The sequence below is a fragment of the Podarcis tiliguerta genome, assembly GCF_965153285.1.
Source record: "Podarcis tiliguerta genome assembly, chromosome: 1".
Lineage (NCBI taxonomy): Eukaryota > Metazoa > Chordata > Lepidosauria > Squamata > Lacertidae > Podarcis > Podarcis tiliguerta.
The window spans coordinates 104,497,342-104,522,061 of NC_139534.1; the positions used below are offsets into that span (position 1 = coordinate 104,497,342).

The 24,720-nt window shown below is 40.4% G+C and overlaps 1 protein-coding gene across 7 annotated transcripts in view; it reads left to right on the top strand.

The window, feature by feature from the left end:
• YLPM1 (YLP motif containing 1) overlaps positions 1–23,805 on the top strand; it is a 65,411-nt gene extending 41,606 nt beyond the window's left edge. For 4 of the 7 annotated variants that reach the window (XM_083446947.1, XM_083446945.1, XM_083446946.1 and 1 more), the window contains 5 exons: positions 6,476–6,559; positions 14,787–14,838; positions 21,666–21,796; positions 22,938–23,119; positions 23,409–23,805. In XM_083446947.1, coding sequence (XP_083303073.1) covers positions 6,476–6,559; positions 14,787–14,838; positions 21,666–21,796; positions 22,938–23,084 — 414 coding nt within the window. In that variant the 3' untranslated portion in view covers positions 23,085–23,119; positions 23,409–23,805. The remainder of the gene's footprint in view (positions 1–6,475; positions 6,560–14,786; positions 14,839–21,665; positions 21,797–22,937; positions 23,120–23,408) is intronic. The other 3 variants (XR_014512722.1, XR_014512723.1, XR_014512724.1) reach the window with 1 other exon arrangement.
• Positions 23,806–24,720: the final 915 nt, after the last annotated feature.

Sequence of the window (24,720 nt, forward strand, 5' to 3'; positions counted from 1 at the left end):
ATACAGCGGTACCTCGGGTTAAGTACTTAATTCGTTCCGGAGGTCCGTTCTTAACCTGAAACTGTTCTTAACATGAAGCACCACTTTAGCTAATGGGGCCTCCTGCTGCCGCCACACCGCCGGAGCTTGATTTCTGTTCTTATCCTGGAGCAAAGTTCTTAACCCGAGGTACTATTTCTGGGTTAGCGGAGTCTGTAACCTGAAGCGTATGTAACCCGAGGTACCACTGTAGTTATTAAAGTGGAAAGCAGGTAAAGGATTTGACTAAAGAGTCATTGCTTAGTGAAATCTTAAATTGAAAAGTAGTAGACATCTGGAAGAATTGTACACTCCCAAAGCCGCCAGAGGACTCCCATGAGGAAACACACAGCAAAACATAGTGGTTTGACTGATATCATTCCATAAAGTAAAGTCTTTCTCTCTTTCACTCTTGAGTAAATAGCTTTCTGAAAGAGATTACTGTAATTGTATGGGCCAGTGACATAGGATCCTATACAGTATACTATGGGTACAAATACACATTTTCACACTTAATACAGGCATAACAAGTGTCTGAAGAAAATCATCTGCTCAAGACTTTTAAAGTTGTCTGCCACTGTAAGAAAGCATAGGAATGTGTACATTTTGAGGGGTTTTTTAAAGCAACATATTTGCATATATGTGGAGAGAAAGAGAGGTGTAATGTAAATTAATTAAACCCTTTATTGCATTAGCAAACTGCCATAGCAAAATAAGACAATACAAAAAAGAAAAAAGACAAACTAGAGACAAGCAACCCAGCAAAATTCAGGTGTTTTGGCTGGCGTAGTGACATTTAAGTTACCCGAAGACAATAATGCAAAGATATAATAGCCAGCGCCCAAAAACTAGTATGCGGGTATATATAAAGCACAAAATGGCCCCAGAACAGACTCAGCATATTGAGTTAAAAGTAATAAAAAGATTAAAACAGGTCCAGGTCTAGGGCACGCTACCCTGTCAGAGTAGCCCTGAGTTTCAGAGCCTGCACTATGAATATTGCCACCCCACGTGAGATTTGGGGATTTGCGTCCACAAGAAGCGATTTCAAACAGTCTTCCTTAGATGTAATGGTGGACGGGATCAAAAGGAGGAGCTTAGATCTTATTGGCTCATAAATAGGACAGTAGAAAAAGAAATGTATGAAGTCCTCTACTTCATTCGTTGTGCATGGACATAGACGCTGGGTAATAGGGGTCTTAGAATAAATCCCCTGCAGGAAGGCCGTGGGTATAGAATGGAAGCGGGCCATAGTAAACGCTCTTCTCAAGTTGGGCTCCGTCAGGTCTATCAAGTAGTTGGCAAGTGATCTTACCACTTTCACTTTAGGGAGCCACATGGAGAGGCGAGCTGAGGTGGACTGTGCCCGGTCCATGGCCTCGTCTCTTGTAAGAATCCAGGCCCGGATTTTATGTTTGTCCCAAGAGGACAGCGAGTCAAGATTTGGGAGAGAGTAGCGTGCAGTAATAGTCACCATGGCCTTGGACCATTTATTGCTTTGAGAACACGTTAAAAAGGCTTGCCTGGCTAGTAGGGGACCTGGGGCATTGATTAATTTACAATAAAAGCTAATAATTCTAATGTGGGCTCTCGCAACAATGGAGGGGAGGCCCAGTTCTGTTCTTAACTGTGCTGCAACCGAGCCCTTGGGGAGACCCAGTATCTTCCGTGCAAAAGAGTTTTGTAGAATCTCCAGCCGTTGTAGTGTTTTTAAATTCCACCCCCAGATTTCAACCCCATACAATAACATCGGGAGGACTTTGCTGATAAATGCTTTTCTGATTGGTGGAACCAGCTGGCCGCCTTTTGCATAGTAGAATTTCTCCAAGGCTTTGATGGTTCTGCGGGCAGCCAGGATGGTTGTATTTAGGTGAGCTGACCAGCTAAGCCCATGCTGAAAAATGATACCCAAATACTTGAATGCTGAACAATGTTCAATAGAATGGCCCTCAAAATTCCAGAGTGACTTCCGAGTTTTCATGCCAAAAGTAAGAATTTTGGTTTTGGCGAAATTAATTTTAAGGGAGTTGGTATCACAATATGTCATGAGCCCTCTGAGCATGTTGTTTAAGCCCAGCTTGGTTAATGACAGTATCACCATGTCGTCCGCATAGAGTAATATGGGGATCTTAAGCTGTTGTAAGGAGGGGGCAGATTGATTTAGGGCCTTCATAGTTGTGACGATGTCATTGATATAGAAATTGAATAGAAAAGGGGCCAAGAGGCAGCCCTGTTTGACCCCTTTATTCAGAGGGAAAGAATCAGAAAGAGCTCCCAGAGGGCCGAATTTTACTCTGGCCGATATGTCATTATGAATTTCCATAAGAAGGAGGAGGAGTCTCTTATCTATGCTGGTATGACTAAGCTTCTGCCATAGCCTATCTCTGGGAATGGAGTCAAAGGCGGAGGTCAGGTCCACAAAAGCCGCGTGTAATTTGCAGTTGAACCTGTTTAGGTATTTATCAATCAGGGTAAGTAGAACAAGACATTGGCCAGATGTGCTGTGACCTTTGCGGAAGCCAGCCTGTTCCGGATGGAATAGCTTTGTTTCTTCTGCCCACTCAATTAATTTCTCTAGCAAGAATCTAGAGTAAACCTTGTATGATATGTCCAACAGGCTGATAGGTCGGTAGTTGCGCGGATCTTGTGGGTCCCCCTTTTTATGTATTGGGATAACTATGCTCTGTTTCCAGTTAGGTGGAATCTTAAGAGTAGCATTAATGGTGGTAAAGAGAGATGCTAAGATAGGGGCCCACCACGACTGGTTCGATAAGAATACCTCAGGTGGTATCATATCCTCCCCCGGGGATTTATCCCCTGATAGCATGCTAATTAGTTGAGTACATCTCTCTGGGGAGACTGGCTCCCAGGTGGGCAAGGCAGATGCTGGAAGGGTGGTGACTACATTTACGTCAGAATCTGAGGTGGAATACAGCTGAGCAAAGTGAGAGTGCCAGCTGGCTGCTGTGATGTTATTAACAATGAATGAGGGGGGTCTTAGACCTGCATTGATTAAATTCCAAAATTTCTTGTCGTCACGGGTTTTAATGGCCACTGACAGAGCCGACCAGCGTTCTTTCGCAAAGAGCAATTTCTTATGTTGGAGCAGCTTCTTATAGTATGAACGAAATTGGGCTAACTCCCTGATTTTGCTCTGAGTGCTGTCTGCTTTCATGTCTGACTGGAGAAATCTAAGCCTACTTCTGCACTGTTTGCATTCTTGGTCGAACCAGGTTTGATTCTTCCAGGATAGAATCGCACGGGAAGGTTTCGTAAGCGAAGGGAGCAAGTAGACTAGAATTTGCTGGAAAATTGAGAAATGATTCACATTCGTTGTTAACAGCTGAGCTTTCAGGGCTAGGATCTCAGGGGAATTTAGGAGGACTTTTATGTCTTGCTCCAGGTAGATGTCCCACTTCTTGCGTCCGGGGGCCAGGGTCGGTGAATCCTGGGGGTGTGGTGAGCTGGGAGGCCCCAGCTGTGTGTGGTGAAAGGAGATGGCAATTGGAAGGTGGTCACTTTCGGTTCTGTTGAACACATTGAAACAGTATGCCTCATCATTAAATGCTGAGGAGGACCAGATGTAATCTATAACACTTGCCCCTCTAGATCCTAGAAAAGTATAGTATCCCCCGGACCAGTCTTTGGGTGTGCCGTGCAAGCTGTGCAGCCCGCAGTTTATAGTGAACTCCAGCAGTATGATGCCAGCCCTATTAATGGTCTTGTCCTGTGAATTCCACGTAGGAAACCACTCCTCTTCTATGAATAATTGCGACTTATCGGTGAATAAGCTTATATCTGCTCCGATTCTGGCATTGAAGTCCCCCATTATAAGGATCTCTGACTTTGGAAATTCAGCCCCAGATTTATCTAGAATAAATCTTAAATCCTCCCAAAGCTGATTTGAGTGAGAGGAGGAGTAGGTAGATGGATTGTACAAGTTTACACATATGAATTCCCCAAGCGAGCTGTTAGTGATGTGCAAAGTTTGAATGTAATTACTCTCTAACCAAAAGATAGGAGAGATATTAAGCTGAAGCTCCTGCGAAACAAATGTTACCAGGCCTCCACTAGGGCGCCCATACAAGTGTGTTTTGGTCGCAGGAATCACAAAGGCGTCATAGCCCGGAAGGGATGGGGGGGGTGAAGATTCTAAGCACCAGGTCTCTTGTATACCCATAATCTGGAATTTCGCTAAAAACTCTTTCATATCCCCGTCATCCTGTTTGGACGTCCATCCTGCCACATTCCAGGATAGCACATTAAAGCAATTTGAGGAGGGACTATGTGCTAGTCAATTGCTCTGGTTGCTGGTGGGAAGGACATTGCCAGGGGTCTGAGACAGCTCCAGGCGAGGTACTACCGAAGGTATCGAAGGGGTGGTGAGTTGATTGATGTGACCAGCAGGGTCTTCAGTAAAACCTAAGTTGTCTCTTTGCACAGTGGGTTCCTTAACGTTTATATATTGGCTTGAAAAGGTTGCGGATAAATGAGGTTCTACCAAAAGAGGTTGACTGGCAAAGGACGAGGATATAGAGTCATTTGACTGGACCGCACTGAATGAAGACTCCAGGTCAGGCATAGAAGAATAGGACATTGACAGATTACCAGGATGAGGTGTGTTTGGCGCGTTACTCTTTAAGGCGGAGGACGAGGTAGTTGATTGCAGATCTATTAGTAGAGGTGAAGGGGGTCTGCGTTGCGACGGTGTATGAGGAGCTTCCGCCAGGCAGACTGCCAAATCATCCGTTATTGGAGTCCCAGTATTTGGCAGGGGTTTCTGGGGTGTTAGCCCCTTCATAACTGGTTTCCTTTGATTTAATAGGTTGCTATGTCCAGGATTTGAGGAGATTTTCTCTTGAAGTGCATGTGTAAGATGCTGCTTGAGTGTATCAAGCCTGTTTATATCTTCCTGCTGTTCTACTAATGGCAACTCGCCATAGGATGAAATAAGGTCCCTCTCCTCTGAGATATCCAGATGGCTGGGCCCGCTTTGGTCATGCTTCTTTGTTGCTGGAGTAGATAAACCAGGAAGCTTGGGCTGAGAGGGAGGGTGAGGTTCCCGGGTGAACAGCTTGAGTTTCAAGACTGAGTCGCGCCTGTCTGGCGGGCAGCTACCTTTTTGTACGGTGCTGCGGAAGAGAGGTTTAATCCTGGTGTCATTAAAGACTCTTGTTGGGAAGATGCCCCAGGTGGCCAGAAACGCTTTACGCCTAACCAGTATGGAGGGAATTTTTGGAGACTGGAAGGAGAGCAATACTTTTTGGAGCCGATGGTGGTAGTTTAAAAGTTTCACTGTACTGAGGTCTATTAGCGGAGGCCAAATCTGAAGGAGTTGCCTCAGATGATCTTTGACATCTCTCAAATTATTCCACCTTGGGGACCTGGGGTTCCTACTGTGTATAGTTAGACATATTTTGTTTGGTTGTAAAATCAGAGATTGAGAGTCCAATTGAGTTTTTAGGAGGTGACCACCAGTACCACTTTCATGTCTAATAAGGGAGGTATACCTCTGTCCCTTTAAATCCCTCGGAGGCAGAGTGTGGTTGAGCTGGAGCTCTAGCAAATGGGCCTCAAGCTTTTGGTGGAGATTATCCACCTGCATGGAGATCCCATTTATGCTCTTAAAGATGCAGCGCAGGGTCCTGGTTATTAATTGGAAATGATCGAGTCCCATGCCATCGCCGAGGGCCAACTCGGGCTCCCCCTTCGAGGTGGCTCTCACCTCTTTGTCATTATCGTTGGCATTATTCGTTGTCTTCGAGTTCACCCCCTCCACTTCTATATCGGCTGCGAGGTCAATTAAAGGATTAAAACGATTGTGAGTTTCAACCATGTAGCTAACTTCCTCATTATTTCTATTACAGTTAAGAAAAAAAGTATCAATCTTGGACTGTTTGGGCCTCGGGGGAGGCATTGCCTCATCCAGGTCCCTTGGCCGCTTGCCATGGCCCATAGTGGAGATTAGAAGCAATATCCACAATAATTGGAAGTATCCTAATACACCTTAGAGAGTATTGTAGGAAGCAGGGGAGTGGAGAGCGAAGAAGAAAGAAAAGTAAAGTTCGTTGCTTACTTACAATTCTCAGTCATTTCAGTTCAATGTCTTAAAGGTCAGACTTAGCAAGAGTTATTTTTGTGAGTATGCTTCTCTCCATTTTGCTAGCAGCCATCACTCCGGAATTCTAGGGTGTAATGTAAAGTTATCAGTATTAAAGAACGTGTGTGGAACAGAAAAGCAAGTTGCAAATTTCTCATCAATTTCTGAGGTGAGAAATAGAAGAATAAATAAATACAGTACAGTTCTGCAGAAAAGATAAATCTTACTTGTATAGTATATACATATCTTTGATTTAAAGAAATGTTTTTGAGTCTCTCTTATTTAAGTACAAAGTTAGTGCTGCAACATCTCTAGCAAACAGGTAATGTGTAGTTTTCAAATTGTACCTTGGCTTAGGTGGAGATGGAGGATTTTGATGCCAACATTGAAGATCAGAAAGAAGAAAACAAAAAAGATGCAGAGGAGGAAGAGAGTGAACTGGTAGGAAACACACCAGCCCAACCCCATCAACAAATTTATCTTACTACAGTGCCTAACAGGGATTCTGTCTGCACTAAAATCCAAATCCCCTCCCCCTGGCTGATACCATTTCCAGCAATATGGGAGTTCTGGATTTATACTTCATTATTTTAGAATGGAAAAATTTTCTTTGAAATCTTGAATGTAGAAAGAGATGTTCAGATTGTTAGTTTCGTTTTGCTGTTTTCTGAAGAACTGTTCTTAACTAAACTTTTTCTAGCTATAAGAAATAGCTCTTGGATTGAAATCCTGTGCTTGTTTATTCAGAAGCAAGCCCCCACTACAGGATTTCAGCCTTTGAAGATCTTAAGTAAAATATTTCCTTCTCATTCAGCTGATAAGAGAGCAGTCAGCAAAGAGGCAAATTGTTCTCCCAACTCCAAAAAGCAGAACTCTTTAAACGTGACATTCCTGCAACAAAGTACTTTCAATACAGCCTTCTGAATGGAGGACAGAATTCCTCTGGAACTCTGATGCAGAGGCAAGACACATCATTAATGTAATCACCGATGTCTGAGAGAGGGGACATCTTTCACTCTCTTTCCTCTTGAAGGGGACTACAAAGTAGGAAATGTTAGGATATGCTGAAACACAGTACTAACGATCCTTTCTTGGATTCTATATTCCACTTTCCATCTTCACATCCTGCTAGCACCTTGGTTGAAGGGCAGGATAATTCCACAGACATGTTCTTTTTATTCTTTTTGGCCTAGCATGGAGACTGCTTTTGGAGTAGTAGCCATTTTAGGCGAAATGCAGATAGTATATTCCACAGGCACATCAGGGCATGGTCCCAGGTGACCAAAATTTCCAGCTGGAAATCAACTGGAATTCAAACGGTAAGACTATCTTCTGAGAGATGTTCCTCATGTCATTGCTGTTCAAGTGCATGAGTCTCTCAGATACTTTAAAAGTGCATAAACAGTCCCCTGCAATCTCTGCTGTGCCATAAAAGACTGTGGTAGTACTGAATGTTTCTACCAGAAGCATATATGTCATCTCTATAACCTGAGGTTAAAAGCTCTTAAAGATGGGAATGAAATAGTTCAAGACAGGAAAAATCTTCACTGAGACTGGTCATAAGCAATTGTTGGAGGACCTACATAACTTTACTTTGGCAGATAAGGATAGTTTGCTTCATGTTCCATGTTGGGCAATGTGTTCTGTAGAAACTTATGGCTAAAACATTTGAACTACTACTTCTTTGGTGATCACTCACAGCCAAGTAAGATTGTCTTCCATAAACACGGTTTTAACAGTGAGTAACAGTAAGTGACTGTGGAGGCTAATTCTGGATCCACACGTCCTTCCACAGTGGGGACATAGGTTTCCGGGCTAGAGTTGATCATGGTGAGGGTTTGCCAAGCGCGCCTTCCTCTATGCACCTTTCTCCCTTTTGACCTGAGTTTGAGAGTCTTCAACGCCCATGACACCTATGGTAAAAGCTGTTCTCCAATTGGAGCGCTCGCAGGCCAGTGTTTCCGAGTTGTTGGTGTTTATACTACATTTTTTTTTTTAGATTTGCCTTGAGTCTTTAAACCTCTTTTGTTGACCACCAGCATTACGTGTTCCAATGGAATGGAACATTGGAACATAAGTCTCATAGCCAAAGGGAGGTTGTTGTTTCCTTTGCTCTGCATGAGTGGAGATTACATGTTTAATGGCTTACAGGAAGCTAGAAGATCCAATATTGCTTGGTTAAGAAGCTGACAACCAGATAGGCCCCTCTTTCTAATGCAACACCAAAGTCAGGAAGAAATCGGACAACAGCCCAACACAGAATCCATTGCCTGTGGGAAGTGGGTTGTTGTTACAGCTCTTCTACAGCATATGGCAATGCACAGTCCCCAGCCAAGATGTCCGAGAGAGAGAACAGCTGGATTGTGTGTATTGTGCCAGATTTGTCCTGTCTTTCCTAACCAGGCCAAGCCTCCCCACTAAAAAAGAAGAAATCCAATTAAGCTTTTGGTGCGATTGCTTATTTCTGAGATATGGAAGGTAGTCGTTTCGACTGTTGAACAGCACTTACAGGTCTTACATTTTACTGTTGAACAACTCATCAAGGAAGTTCCACTGGTACCTTCCCTCCCCTTCAGTGATAATAGGGCAAAATTAACACTTTCTGAACTTCAAGATCCTGAACCAGTTCACCCCAAAAAGAATTCTGAATTGAAGTTCCTGAAGAAGACAAAGTGCCATGCATCAGTTGATTTTGACTATTCTTGGGTTCTGCAGCTTACTTATGAGATTTCTGAGATTCATATATAATTGAACCATGAGAAGGTCGTGTATTCAGAGACATGTGAAGAAATAATTGATGCATCTCTGACAAAGAAATAACCAATATCAAGGTAAAACAGTTACTCAAGGAACTGCAAAAACCAGCTGGAAGCTACGAGCATCATGCCAGTGGAACGGCCTCTTTGGACTTTGATACATATTCCTGCTTTTTGGGGACAATAATTTGAACAAGCAAAGCTGAGGTGATCCTGACTGTTTTATGGAGACCATGTTTCTTTGATTATTCTTGCGCACACGCACACACACGTATATGTATATGGAAATCAGCCCTGAGTGCTCACTGGAAGGACAGATCATGAAGCTGAGGCTCCAATACTTTGGCTACCTCATGAGAAGAGAAGACTCCCTGGAAAAGACCCTGATGTTGGGAAAGATGGAGGGCACAAGGAGAAGGGGACAACAGAGGCCAAGATGGTTGGATGGTGTTCTCGAAGCTACCAGCATGAGTTTGACCAAATTGCGGGAGGCAGTGGAAGACAAGAGTGCCTGGCGTGCTCTGGTCCATGGGGTCACGAAGAGTCGGACACGACTAAACAACAACAATATGTATATGTATATTAATATATGCACCGCAAACAGCCAAATCCCAGCATCTGGAATTCAGTTGGCTTTGCTGATCTGCCTGGAAGTTGAGCAGCAGTAGCTAGAGATGAAAGGAGATGCCCCAGCAATGACTGGTAACATTTTGATATCTCTCAAACCACCCAGCAACTGGCTCCTGAGATCTTTGGAAGTTCTTCTGATGGCAAGAATAAAAGTTTGGGTAACCTGGAAGACAAAGATACTGGAGGTTAAACGTACAACGAGATATAATTCCATGTCTCAAATGAGTGAAACTTTATGATAGTGGATAAATTTAAGTTGTGATATAATCAAAATGCTTCGCAGTGCATATATATTCAGAACTCCTAATTCCTCCCTGGTATATTGGGCCAAGAGCCATTTTTAGAAGCTTGTTAGTGACATGTTTCAAGTTGGTAAATTGTTTATTTACTTTTCAAATTTTTATTTTTATTTTTGAAAGGATTTTGAAAGGAACGTTTACAGTAATGTATTTGAGTTTTATTTTAAATCATTTTTTGTTTACAGAACCCAAACAGGAATATAACCATTTTAAAGGGTTATAAAATGAGTGTATCAGATATATAGTTGATACATAATTCTTATTACATATTTTGAGGGCGACATAGTTATAGTATTACTGCTTGTGGGGAGGTCCATTGTGAATTATATGAGGACACAAGGACGTTTCCATGCTCTAGAATCAATGGTTTCTATTTGTAGTACTTCATCATTGTAAGTACTTTTGCTGTCTTAATTTCAGTTCTAAGGCTTTGTACAAAAGTGGACTGCTGGTTGAGCTTCCTATTAAGCTGGAGCTTGGAACTCTAAATGCCTATGCAAGGTGAACTATTTGGATAATATTCTCCAACTCAGAGCAATGGTTTTGGCTTGATGTTCATAGAGTATTCAGTATTTACCTCAGAAGGTATAAGAGCTTCAGATGCTCAAAGTGTTCATCTGGTATAGCCACTGAGTTCTCTTGTTTAAAAGTCTGCAGATCCAGCACCATCAGGTAGATTTTTTTGGGGGGGGAACACACTGATCTTTTACAGACCATGTAAAAGACCATGAGGATGTTGCCTTCCTCAGGAGGGTAGCCTGTTCCTGACTGTTTCCCAATAATCCCCTTCTGAATGTTAATCAGAAACAACTATTAGGATGAAGGATAGCAGCTATTAAAAATCCACACAAATGTGGTTTATACTGTTAAACTAAAAGTTAGGTTTATTGAGAACAGTTCATAAATATGTAGTCATCGATGCGTCTGGTTTAGTCTTTGGGGCGTTGTTTTCTGCTGACTCAGTGAGGGACTGAGAGGACCGGTCTGGAGGTTGGCATTGTTCCTGAAGATCTTCAAACATCAGGTGGATCGACAAATACCAAAGCTTGTTAGCCTAAGACGGACTTAGGACCTTGGCAAAGGAGGGTCACCAGCGTCCTGGGCCTTCCCCCATCAACAGCACTTAAGCAGATACTATTCAGAAGCATACTTCCTCTGACAGTGGACACAACTATCAGGGTCAGTAGCCCTTGATGGCATTTGTCTAATTCTCTTTTAAAGCCTCTCTTCTGAAGTTGGTGGCCATCACTGCCTCTTATGGACAGAATTCCATAATTTGTGTACTATGTGAAGAAGTACTTTCTTTTGTCTTTCCTGAATCTCGAAACATTCAGGTTCGTTGGATGGATGTCCATGAATTCTGTTGCTATGAGCGAGGGGGGAATTATCTACTTTCTCCATAACGTACATGGCATAACGCACTTCTATCATGTTGCCTCTGGCTCAACTTTTCTCTAAACCAAAGAGTCTGAAATATTTTTAACCTTCTCACAGGGGAGATGCTCCATCCCCTTTATCATTTTGGTTGCCCTTTCCTGAACCTTCTCCAATTCTACAATATCTTTTTTGAGGATAGGCAACCAGAAAGGCACACGGTATTCCAAATGAGGTTGCACTATAGATTTGGGAAACGGCATTATGATGTCGGCAATTTTATTTTCAGTTCCTTTCCTAACGATCCGAAGCATGGAATTTGCCTTTTTCACAGCTGCTGCACACTGGGTCGACATATTCACATATCCATCGAGCTATGCACTACGACCCCAAGGTCTTGTTCCTGGTCAGTCAACACTAGTTCAGACTGCTTGAACATATACGTGAGATTTATATTTTTTGCACCGACGTGTATCACTTTACTCTTCTTTACATTAAAATGCATTTGCCATTTTAGTCGTCCATTATCACGGTTTGGAGAGGTCCTTTCAGAGCTCTTCACAATCTCTCTTTGTTTTAATGACTGTGAACATCAGCAAACTTGGCCTCCTCACTTCTCTCCTCTAATTCTACATTGTTAAAAAGTGCCTGTCCCAATACCAAATCTCGGGGGACTCTACTTTCTACATCCCTCCATTGGAATAACAGTCCATTTATTCTTACTGTGCACTTTCTTTTATTTCACCACTTCTTGATCCACATTTTCTGATCCACAATGACAATGGTTTGGACCCAAAGATGCCAAGCAAAAGGTACTTCTCCTTACACAAGGGAAGATACTACATATGTTCAGCACTTCCCTCTTCCCATTGCAGCCTTTCCACGCTTATTTCATGCCCTTCCAGAGGGTCTCCAAACCCTCAGGAACTGCTTTTCTAGGTGTGCAGAAGGTTGCAGTGGAGAGGGAAGCCCCATTTTGTGAGCAGAACTCACAGGTAAGGTTCAGCGCCATTGAAAACAGCTTGAAGAAATTTGGCCCAATGGCTAATAGCTGGGAAATATTCTAAATACATAGGGATAGATATTGTGCCAATTTGAGAGGTTCTTTGCTTTTCATTCTTGAAATCGGAATTACTCCCATTGGTGTTATGCCATTTCTTAATAGCAGAAGTGAGGGCCAAATTACACACTATACAAAATTTTGTGTACCTTTCCCTCAATTTGTTTTGTAAGGAAAAGCAACAACCGGGGCAGTATTTCAAAAGGGTGGGTGGAGAAGGAATGAGAACAGCAGTTGTGGGGCTATCAGAAGAAGAAACGAGTTCCTCCTCTGCCTTTTTTCACTTCTGTCTTCGGCCTCTGTTGTTTGCTTTTCATGGTTTGAACTAAGGATCAAATTAATACATTCTCGCAGAAGCAGTAAACTCCTGAATTTCTAAAATGAGGAAACTAAATGTACTTATGGAATTCAGACTCATTCATTGGATTTGTATGAACTGAATTACCTATAAGGGTTTACAAGGTTTGTTTATTTAAAATATTTATATCATGCTTTATTATATAAATAATCCAGACAGGTAGTAACATGGTCAATAAAAAGAGCACAGTAAAAACCAAAGCAAAAGTACACAGTGGCAGAACAAAAATAGACAACATGGTCATTTCAGTGGACATTTCAGTGGACACGGGACTATGGAATAACTCATACATGAGAGAACAGAATCACTGGGCTCCAAATGTCTTCCCAAAGAGTCAAGTTTTTGACTAGCACCTGGAGGCATACCATTTTGGGGCTAGGTGATTCTTTTCTGGGGAGAGCATTTCATAGAACTAGCAGTACTACTAAAAATTCTCTGTTCCTAGTGGACATCCACCAAACTCGTTACCCACCAACCGTCAAACTTTGCATTGTGCAGGCCCTTGAGGTAGTACTTACCAGAGATACATTGGCCTTTAAGATACATAGGGCCCAAGATGTGTTGGGCTTTAAAGGTAAGAACAAACACCTTGAACTGAATTTGAAAACCAATCAGCAGACAATGCAGATCAACCAATACTTGGAATAATATGCTCTGACTGGCTCGTTCCTGCTGGCAACCTGGCTGTGGTATTTTGCACTATTTAAAGTCTTGGGACACTTTTCAAGGGCAACCCCATGTAACGCGGGTTACAAAGTTTTGTGGTGCATAAATGACTACAACCAGATGTGAATTTTCCAGGGAAGGTAGCAGCTGGTATAACAGCCTAAGCAGGTAAAAGACACTCCAAGCCACAACCTTGAAAATCAGCACTGGATCAAGGAGCATTCTTCATGCTACAAACCTGATTCATCAAAAAGAATGCAGAATACATCCAAAACAGGTTGTACATCTGCTTCTAGATCAGGTTTTCCACCAACTAACTGTACATCTGTCCTAGCTGGATGAAGTTAAATGTTTGTTAAATTCAGTTGAGACACACCGTTCACATAAAATCTTAACAAAGAATGATTGTTAGGGTTGTACTTTCGTTATTACAGACTTTCACTTTGGTCCACTGAGGGCCCGTGCATGTGTGTCGGTAGCTGAATGGGGCAGTCTTGTTCACAAAACATGTGTTTCTCTCTCAGTACCGCTTTCCAATCCAGCAGCCTGGGCTGCATAAACATTGTTTTCTTTACAAAGCTGAAATAGTTTCAGCTGCTCAGGGGAAAGAACAAGCACTGTATTCAGTCCCATTTGCTACCAAATAGCTGGTTGATGGGATTTCTTCTTATTTTTGAAAAAGCAAGTTACTCATCAAGTACTTCAGACATGCTCCGTTGGATCGGAACCGGACTTGTTTAAGTTCACACATTACACTTGGCATTACATCTGTGACTATCACCATATAACATAAACATCATCAAACTCAAGCTGAGCATATGGAGTTATCCTCACATATAAAATATAATCTAAAGTTAGCCAAAGGAATAAAACTGGATTCGCACAGCATTTTTATGTTCTCTCATATTAAACATGTGTGCCATTATAAAATTGTTTAATAAAAATACACTATGTAGTCGGAACACAAATTGCGGAATTCTTCTGTACGGTTGAAAAAAGATACCTATTTCAGAATAAATAATTTGATCCTATGTTTGTGGAAAATACTCTGGAACGAATGCAAATAACAATGGGTAGAACTCTTTACTCAAAAGCTAGAACCTCTTAAGCCTCCTTCCTGCTCCACCCTCTCCCCCTCCCAAAAATTAGGGCATTATGATGCAGCACACAGAGTTGGGGAAATCTGGAGAGCCATGATGTGCTTGGGTCTCTGTGACTTGTCACAAATATACTTCACGTCATGCCACGTTGAGAAATATGTAATATGTATTTCTACTGTTGTTGCTGTAAACTGACTCAGGAGCCCTTTATTTACTGAGAGTGATATCTTGCACTGGATATGATGGAATTATGATTTTTTTTTTTGCAGTAGTTTGCATTTTAAAAAAACATTCTTCCCATTCACAGTTCTCATTCAGGTAGCCCTAAGGAAATGTTTGCAGTATAATGCTTTTGCAAATTAAAATGTATGTTATGTCTCTTATCTCTCTCTAATCCTTCGAGCTTCTCTCTGTATATGATTTAGGGTTACATTCCGAAAAGCAAATGGGAGATGGATACTTCTGAAGCAAAACTAGGTGGGTATTTCATTTCTTTTTTCCAAATAAAATATATATGACAGTATTTGCACATCTCTTGTTTGCAGCTCTGAACACTTGCCTAAGGCAAAATGATATGAATTGAATATGCCATTTCTGAAAATACAAATATCTCTGAGCTGTGTAATATGCACTTACCTTTTATTGTTGGAAAAGGTACAAATAATCGAATCCTTTAACTTGTAGCTTTTTGTGTGGTTTGTGTGATGCAGTTACTTTTATTCTAGCATTCAAATAAGTGAGTTGTATTTGCATTTCCTGCTGAGCTGCTGAGGATAATACAATCAATTTATATTCTTCTTTACACTATAATTTTATTTACCGGGCATTTATATTAACGGATTAGTTTTCATATGTTGCTCAGCATTATGCTTTGCTTTAGCATAGTTGGGAACAACAAATGACCACTAGCATGTCTAAGTACTGTTACTACAAAGTTTGGTCAACTTGTGATGACATCAAGTGTCAGTTCATTCTTTACATGTAATTAAGCCTCAATACTTCTGAGTGAAGATATGAAGCCCATACTTCATCTTGTTTCTGTCTTACGTTTATTTTCAACCATCTTCTTTAATAGCATGCTTCCTCTTATACTACTGCCATAATGCAGTAATTTAATTGACCAGGCTAAATAATGCATCGAAAAGCCTTGTAGAAGTGCAGCTTTTGTTTGATAGGATTCATAGGAATAAACCTTATTCAAAAGGAAGTTGGCCTGACCATTGAAATCAATTTTATTAGCACATTTGTGAAAGAAATAATGAAAGAAATAATATATACACAAAGCCGAACAATACGATATATGTTGGCATAAAGGAACTCCCATTACTTTTCAGTTTCTCTGTTAAACAAATTGAATTAAACCATTAGTGCTGCTTTCCAGCATCAGTCTTGAAAGCTTTGCTGGACAAAATACTAATAAAGTACTCCATTCCCTTCATTGTAAAGTAGAACTTCAGTTCTCAAACCACTTCATTCCCGAACATTTCGGCTCCCGAATGTCGAAAGCCCGGAAGTAAATGTTCTGGTTTTCAAACATTTCTCGGAATCTGAACGTTCGATTTCTGATCTGCAAAAAGCCCAGCTGTCAGCCAGCTGGAAGCCACGCCTCTGAATTTGAACGTTTCGGAAGTCGAACGTCCTTCCAGAGCAGATTACGTTCAGCTTCCAAGGTTCCATTGTACCTTTAACTTCCAGGATTTTAGGTACTGGAGGCATATTCAGCATTTGTCAATGTATTTAAAGCACTGATAACCTGCCCTTTATCACAGAGGTCTCAGTGCTGTAAAAGTCAATGTAATACACAACGGCAATACTAAAGTTAAAAAATCATCTGAAACAGTAAATAAAATCATCTATATTAAACTGCAGAGCAGATATCTATATCAGTCTGGGTTGGTGTCAATCATACAACAGAGGAAAGGGGTTTCCATAATCAATTTAGAATTGTTTAATTGAACATGCTATCTGAGAAGCTATCGCTCTGCTTTGGATTACATTGAGAGTATGTAGCATAAGCTGGAAAACAAAGTGTGTGTGGTGACCCTTCAGAGTTTGAATTTGAATATTGGTGCATGCTCACAATACATACACACACAGTGTATACGCTCATACTCAGTGTTAGGGTGCAGTATAAAGAGACTATTTCACTGCTTGTACTATTTGCATAAAATAGCCTTTTCACCTTTTCTGCTGCTAAGTTCTGTTGGATGTGCTATTGAAATCTCAAAAGAGCATCGTAAATTCCTAATATCAGCCAAAATCTCATGCTGGAGAGCTAAGTAGTTGAAAAGAATCTACCCAATAAAGTCTTCACATGCAAGAAATGTATATATTACTGTCTCTAATTCAATGTCATATTTTGTCATACCTGCGTAGTGTAAAATCTTGATGGATTTAACATAGTTCGTAAATAGTTACCGGTACATAATTTTCTTATGGGAGTGTGTGGATTTTGACCTTATATACTCTTGTATATCTGACTAACTATAGTAACTATAGGAAATTTTTCCTTTTGCATTCAGTAATTAATTTTATATACAAATGCATAATTGAGAGGTTTTTACATATTCAGTCCCTGTTCAAGTTCAGAGAGTGTTCCTTACTATCGTCTCAGTATTATAGTAGTTTCATGAGCTTTCAGTCCATTAGGTTAAATTAGATATTTAGTGACTTGGAACTGGTGGCCAAGGTTTCTGATGGTAATTCTGGAGGTGCCGAAGCAGGAGATAGCAGTACATTGTGATTTGCATAGAAGACATTCAGCTGTGCATACTACATTCAGTGGGGAGGAAATGGCAGAATTATATAGGAAACATCCTTCACTTACTCTGTACCTGGGGGTTCCTGTAATTTCTAACTGTTGCACTGTAACAAATAGTAGGAAACATCTGTCTTACCGTGTTGCCCTTATGGTTGGGTGGACGCTAAATGAGGTGTGTGTAGATAAGTTCATGAACTGATAATTGTTGGAGTCACATACTCACTGCAGAGGCACAATTTGTCTTTATGTGACTGTTGTAAACAAACCAGTAGTCTCATAAGAATATTGTATGTAAAACTTCCAGCAGTAACATTTTTTTACATAAGGAAGAGTCCTACATTAATTTACTTTAAAAATGTTAGTGCTTCAGCTCTCAGCTTTGATTTGAGGCAGCTTCCAAGGGTATTGAAATTCACGTAAATAAATCATTCAGTCCATTGTCAAAACATAACTGTCCGCAATTGGGGCGATGGGGGTTAAAAGCAATTTTAACCATCTCTCAAAGCAGTTTTAAGACAGCCGTGAAAACAAAGGTAATAAAGGGTGTGCAAAGACCCAGTGCCTTTAGCTGGCATCTTGAAAATGGTCAAAGGAGGGTACTAAACAAATGGACATTAGAGGGAGCTCTACAGATGGTGCAAGGAGCCAGAAGGCACCAGCTTTTGTTGCCCTCCATTTCAACTCAAAGGTAGGGGCATGCTTAATAGAACCTGTGAAGACAATAACTGGGCAGGTTTGTTAGGGAATAGGCAGTTTTTCAGCTAACCTGGCCCAAGCAAGTGCTTTAGAGCTCTATAAATTCAAGCCAACATCATGAATTGTGCCTAGAAACAAATTGGAAGACAGGAAACCTCTTTAAGTGCTGTTGAGAATGTTCCTTCTATCAGTCTTATCGGTTCTAGGTAAGACTTGCCACTTTGTTCTAAATTATTTGAAGTTTCTGGATGATCTTGAAAGGATATCTCACTTAAAGCAAATAGCACTGATCTAATCTGGAGGTTATCAAGGCATGCATAACTCTGGTCAGATCTTGTTTTTCAAAAAATGACCACGGTTTGTGTACCAAGTGAGGTTGCTTAAAAGGTGCTATGAGCCATGAAGGATACTCATGGCAAGACCAGACCTAAGAACACCAGGCTGCAAACCCAATCCTTTAGGGTGAATGCAAGCCCACCAAGAACTGTCCAGATCCTTTCTTGCTCAACTACATCACCAGCCAACAGTACTTCAGTCTTACTTGGCAGTGTTTCTAACTACCAGTTCCTGGATACCAGCAAGGGGTGTGGGGGGCTGTTGGCCTCATGCCATTCTGGTGGGATTCCCTGAAGTGTCTGGTTGACCACGCTGGCAAAAAGAATGTTTAACCTTTCATCTGATTAAAGCTAATCAGAAGGTCTATCTTTATTTTTCCAGCCTCTTTCCCAATTGTTCCCAATTCCCAAACACATGTTCAGAGCTTCTGTAGTCCATTTTGATGTAGATGGAAAGAGAATCGTGTGTCAAATGTTAATACTGATGACAGTTCAGACCAGGTCTGCAGGTGACCTCTCTCAGTCATTTCAGACGCACATTACACAGCAAGGAACTCAAGATGGATATTTTTGGAACCCTGTAGCACAATTTCCGTGGAGCAGAGTACCTTTTTGAGCTGACTGGTCACATAGGAACAGAAGCACAGGCACTCCCGTTCCCAACTTACCTTACCAGAAGTACCATGGCCAGTCATATTCATAGTTGACATACCCACCTCCCATCCCTCCTGGTGAAAGTTATTTTACGAGGGCAACTTAGAAAGAAAATCATTGAGGTAGTGTAGGAATACTTATCATCATCCAAAGTAGCTCTGAAACAAAATGCTGTTGAATGTTGATCCAAATGTTTTCCCCTGTGAGTGCTCCCTCATAAACCTCAATGAAATGCCACTGTGTTAGATTCCTGGTTCATAGATGTATGTAAAACGCTAAACCTTTTATTGTAGTAAATGTTGCCTATAACATAAAATGCTGCATTGGCATTCATCTGAATACTATGTACCTGAAATTTCCTTGCATACTTGCTTGCAAATGAATTATTACCTCAGCTAAAAATGTAACTGCTGCTAAGTGATCGTGAGTCCATCTAACAACTTCACATTTGCAGTGACTCTTTTCATTCATTTTCCCCCGCATTATTTTGGTACCAAATCAAACTTCATGGAAAACAGATCTAATGTTCGTCTCCACTGTTTTATAAAAACAATGTGTGAAATGGCTGTCACTATTGGCACCTTATATCTTAAGCTGTTCTTTGTTTATTTTATGTTTATTGAGGTGAGTATTTGTTGAATTTTGCATTTTAAGGTTCACGTCACTTTTTTCTTTGCTCGTGGAAATTTATTTTACAAGGAAGTTAAATGCAGGCAACAGAAAGAACACCACACATAACAATGCAACGAGGTCACTAAAGCAGTGAAAAAACCTCAGTGATTGGAATCCTCAGTGTACCATGGATGTGCTTGTGGAATAACTACATAAAAAAGCTTAAGCAGACGTTTACTCACTATAGCATCTTTGTATAAGACATACGCATCATGGTCAGAAAAAAATACAGCCATATGTGAATGGCATTTGATAAGAAGCTTGAAGGGCTTCCATATTGGAAATAAGCAGGAGAAATTGTGCCATAACACCTTTTAAAATTACATGACATTTTAAAAATGCACCGTGAAAAGGAACGAAATATTATGAAACAGGTCGCTGAATGAACAAGGACTTTCTGTTCAGTACCTCTTTCTCAGTTTTCTATTGCATACATCATTCATATCCCACCTGAATGAGGGAATAAACTCTTCTGTGTTGATGATCAGATATGCCAGTTTATGCTTTCATTCAGAACAATTTGATTCCGGGATCAGTGTCCAAGGAGCTGCATGACCAGCAGTGATTTTCTCCCCCCCCCCCAATAGCCCCGCCCCCAATGTTGCTTTGAAGGTGGGGTGATGTTCCGGAACATATTTTTATGCAGCATTGAAGAATGGCATATGGAAAGAAAAATCTGCAACATATACACAAGCACATTTTGGCTCCTGGCCCTCTTTTGTACAAGTTCCAACTTCATATCTTATAATCTTAAATGAATATGTAAAGATATCTGCTAACATGGCATTTATACATTAATTGTTGCTATTCGTGATTCTAAACTCTTTGATAGAAAATGTGTTTTTTTTCCTGAGCAAATTTGTGCATAACACTCAGATTTCAAAACACTTCTATTATTGCAGAATGTTAAAAATACTTATATCTGACTATTGGCAGATGCAATCTTTGGAGCTATAACTGCCAATTTTAATTGGATATAGTTAGCGTGTTTAACTTTTAAAAACAGGTTAATGTAAGTGTAGCTAAATAACAGATAAATATTATTCTTCCAAATAATGTACATTTTATAGCATTTATCATCATTCAGGCTTGAAGTAGTTCCAGCAAAAATTTAAAAAAATAGGGTTTAGATTATTTGAATGGAATTTATTTCATACTTAACATTTTTTGTTCTGATTTACAGAAAATTCTTTTGTAGTTTGATGTTAAATTAGATATAGCTGCTACTTTGGTTCACTGGATTAATAAATAAGCTAATTTTTGCAATTCTTTAAATTGATATTTTCTGCTTTCTGGCAAATAGGCAAGGCAAAGCTCTGTCTACAAACAGATAGTTTGAGGTTTGCTAATTTTTAATAGCAATCTCTGGGAATCATTTAGCATTAAGCATACTGTTCTACACGTTAAATAGTTTGGTATAAATAATTTTAATTTGTGTAGTACGTTATTTGAATTGTGTAGTACATTATGAACCTCGGGGGGGGGGGGAATTATCCATATAGAAAATATCTGTGAGCTCTGACACAACTTTCACCTATTCATACCAATTTGCTTCTCGGCAGTAGCAACTTCTTCCTAATAATACACATTTTTAAAGATTAATGTTCAGGAAAAATTGACCACACCAAAAGTTTATTAGAACAGTAATACTGAACTTCACATGAGGACAGTCATATCCGTTCAAGCAAAGGAAGAATGTGAGAAACTGCTTGTGGGTTTATTCCTTTTATGGCTGGTGCTCTGCACCACAAGTCAAATGTCCTTGACGCCAACACAGGCAGTTCAAAAGCCGTCTTATAGTCCTTCAAAAATAAATGTAGATATCTGGCAGGTGCACTGGCACGCATTTGCCACAGCATTGGCATAACACAAGGTATTAAAAACTTCCTTTACTATTTAAATTTGTATCGTTTTCAAAAACATGTTCAAGTATCGCTACATTATATGGGCTGTTGTATGATTATCCAGCACAAATTTTTCTCCCAGATCATCACAGATTGATGCTTCAAAAAAGTGAAAATGGGTTTTGCCATTTGGCTCATGAAGACACCCAAGAACTTGCATATACCACTGCTAAAAGATAGCAGCTTGCCCTTCTGAATGCATTCCCTTGCATCTTGTTTGTATTGGGCATTACACAAGTGTGCTTTTCCCCTTTAACCCTGAGGCTGTATGTTTGTTCTCAGACAAATTGGATGGCTTGCGAACTGGTGCTAAGAGGAAGCGTGATTGGGAAGCAATTGCCAGCAGAATGGAAGATTATCTTCAGCTTCCAGATGATTATGATACCCGTGCTTCTGAACCCGGAAAGAAGAGGGTAATAAAGTAATTTTGGTTTAATGTCTCAGAGGGTCTCACCCAGAAGGTTTTCCATAAAGCATGAACTATATGTTTGGTTCAGCTAATCTATGTTTGGAAGCACTGTGGGGCCATTGCATTCATTTTAATGTCCATTAGATTCAATTTCTCTTTCTGAAATTTTATTCTAAAAATCCATATCGTCATGCTCCTGTAAAAACAGGGAAGATAGCAAAGCTTAGTACGCATTTATAGCTAAAGGCAGCAGAGGCTACTTAATAAGAAGATGAGGAAACACTAAATAAGTAGGGAAATGGAAAATATGGAGGTTTTTTGATAGATTTGCAGTATGGCTTGAGTACACACATTACAGCTGTCCTGAAGTTTGTACAGGTTCCCTGAAGAATGATTGGTTCCACTTAGTGTTAAGCCAAATTGTAACGATGTTTGATTTTTTTGTACCAAACATTGGAAGGGGGTGTGGGGAGAGGACACAGGAAAAACCCTGCACTTCTTTCACTTTCGCACCTGCATCCATTGTGGTGGGAAGGGAGCACATCTTCATTGCCTGGACAACTTGCTACAGTGCGCTGGCAGTTTCCTTGTCCCATGCATCCCATTGAAAGTAATGCCATGCAAATGAAAGAATCACATCTGGACATCATCAGCACTCCCTTCCTTACAGTAGTAAGATACACATTTGGATGTGCATCTTTATACATATCCCCTTCCTGCCCAACTACTAAACTAAACGCAAATGGAGCAGAGCCAAGGAATGTCATCGCTCTAGTCTTAGCAACTGGGACACACTTTTCCCCCAGCAAATTCCTTGTGAACAGTTTCGCATCTGCTGAAGAGGGGGCAAAAATCTTCGTGAAAGGTTCCCTGTTTTGCACATTCAGAGCACTAGTTCCTATGCTCTTCGGAAGAAGATGTGGGATCTAAATTTAATTAAAAAATATGACACTAAATAAATTCTACTTGCAAACTTGTGAGGGTCGCAAATCTTTGAGCATTCTAGAATGCTGAACCAGTAAAGTTGCCTTCCCTTTTTCTAAGCTGTCTGAAGCCTTAGCTGAGCGCAAAACCGTATTATTGGCAAAAATGTCTCGCTTTGTTTTCTGGAACTGAGTATCATCCCGAATCTGTGTTCTTTGTAGGTAAGGTGGGCAGACCTTGAAGAAAAGAAGGATGCAGACAGAAAGAGGGCCATTGGTTTTGTGGTGGGACAAACGGATTGGGAGAAAATCACCGATGAAAGTGGTCATTTTGCTGAGAGAGCCCTCAATCGCACAAAATACATCTGACACAATTTGTCAAGTAGAATTTTTCTACCTACGAGGTAAGAGCTCCTGTGTCTTGGTGAGTTTTTGAGAATGACCTAAAGAATGAACAATGATAGCGCTCTCCGCTCAATAATAATTTGGACATTAGGGCATTGATAGACTTGTCAGTTGTGCATGTCTATTTGATGTCCAATCTCCTCTATATGATGCATGGTAGCTGGAGGGTATTGGAATGCCCCAGTTCAAAAAATTGAGGGAAATCCTGTCTACTGAACAGCAGTCTGCTTTTTTCTCACAGTCCACAAAACTTAACTACTTTCTGTAACAGTTTCCTTTTCCCTGCAGGCAGTTTGCTTTGATGAGAACTGAACACAGGGTGACGTGGAACTTGTCATTCGCCCTCTGGAGAGTTGTGCGGTTCTTTTCTTTCGAAACTTCATTTTTTTTGTGTTCTTCCCTATTGCATTCCTTGGAATTCTACCTGGTGATATCCAGCACCCCCGAGTTATATGAAGCTTGCATCTAAATGTGAAAGGTTTTTGTGTTAAAATTAGTAGTTCTAGCTTTTATGCGTGCAGTAGAGTGGAAAAATGAGGCCATGGACATTTCTTCTTCTGTACTGTCGCAGAATGTCAGCATTACAATTGCATTGTTGCTTTGTGGCTGTTGTTATTTTTTACTGTATAAACTTTGTAGTTTATTGTACTAGAAAACAGAACAATAAACTTTCACTACGAACCTAGTGAATGACTTAGTCGACCATATATTATATAGGCTGCTCTATTTTGTGTGTGTGTGTGTTTGTGTGGTTTGCTTAAAAAGATGATCCCTTCAACTCTTTGCGGAATGTCGGAGTCCTTGGTCATTAACATGCCGTGTTTCCTTATAAACTTCCTGTTCAAAACAATTTTATTCTTCACACACAAAATTAAATGTGCACACTAACGCCACAAAGCATTAGTGTGTGCATGGAGATTAAAAGCCATTTCATCTGTCCTAAGAAGAAGGCTTTATTTTATGTTGGAGAGAAAATGATTTGCCTCAAGGAGGATGGTCAAGCGATTTTACATACAGTGTTCTCTCTGTCTTGTTACATGCTCCGTTTTGCATGCTTGCTAGCGAACAAATGCAATGAACTGCTTTTGTCCTTTTCGAGTTCCAATTCAGTGGTTTGTGTTATGAATTATATGGATGGAGAAGGTGCCAAATTGTTTGAATGAGACCATTGCTATCTTAATTTTCTTTTAGAAAAAGGGTGGTGGTGGTCTTGAAAGATGCTTCATTAACTCTTCTTAGCCAATCAGTTTGTGATTGCCTAGCAAATTATTTTTATTCATGGGTACATTAGTAATGATGAGGGCATTTTTTGCTGTATTGAAGGAGGGCCACTGTTTAGTACTTAATGAATGGTTTATCATTGTAATATATTTGTTTACTTGACATTTTCTAGTCTGATTAATTATGTATAATTTGGAAACTGTTCCCAGAATGAACAATAGAATATTTGGATACAGTGCAGAATGTTAAATGGCTACAAAAGCTTATTCATATGTATACTTTCCTATTTTGTCGCACTGTGACTTTTTATTATTTGGTAAGCTATTTGTGGACCTGCATTTCACAGTAATTACAAGGAGACATGGGAAATTAGAAGCTC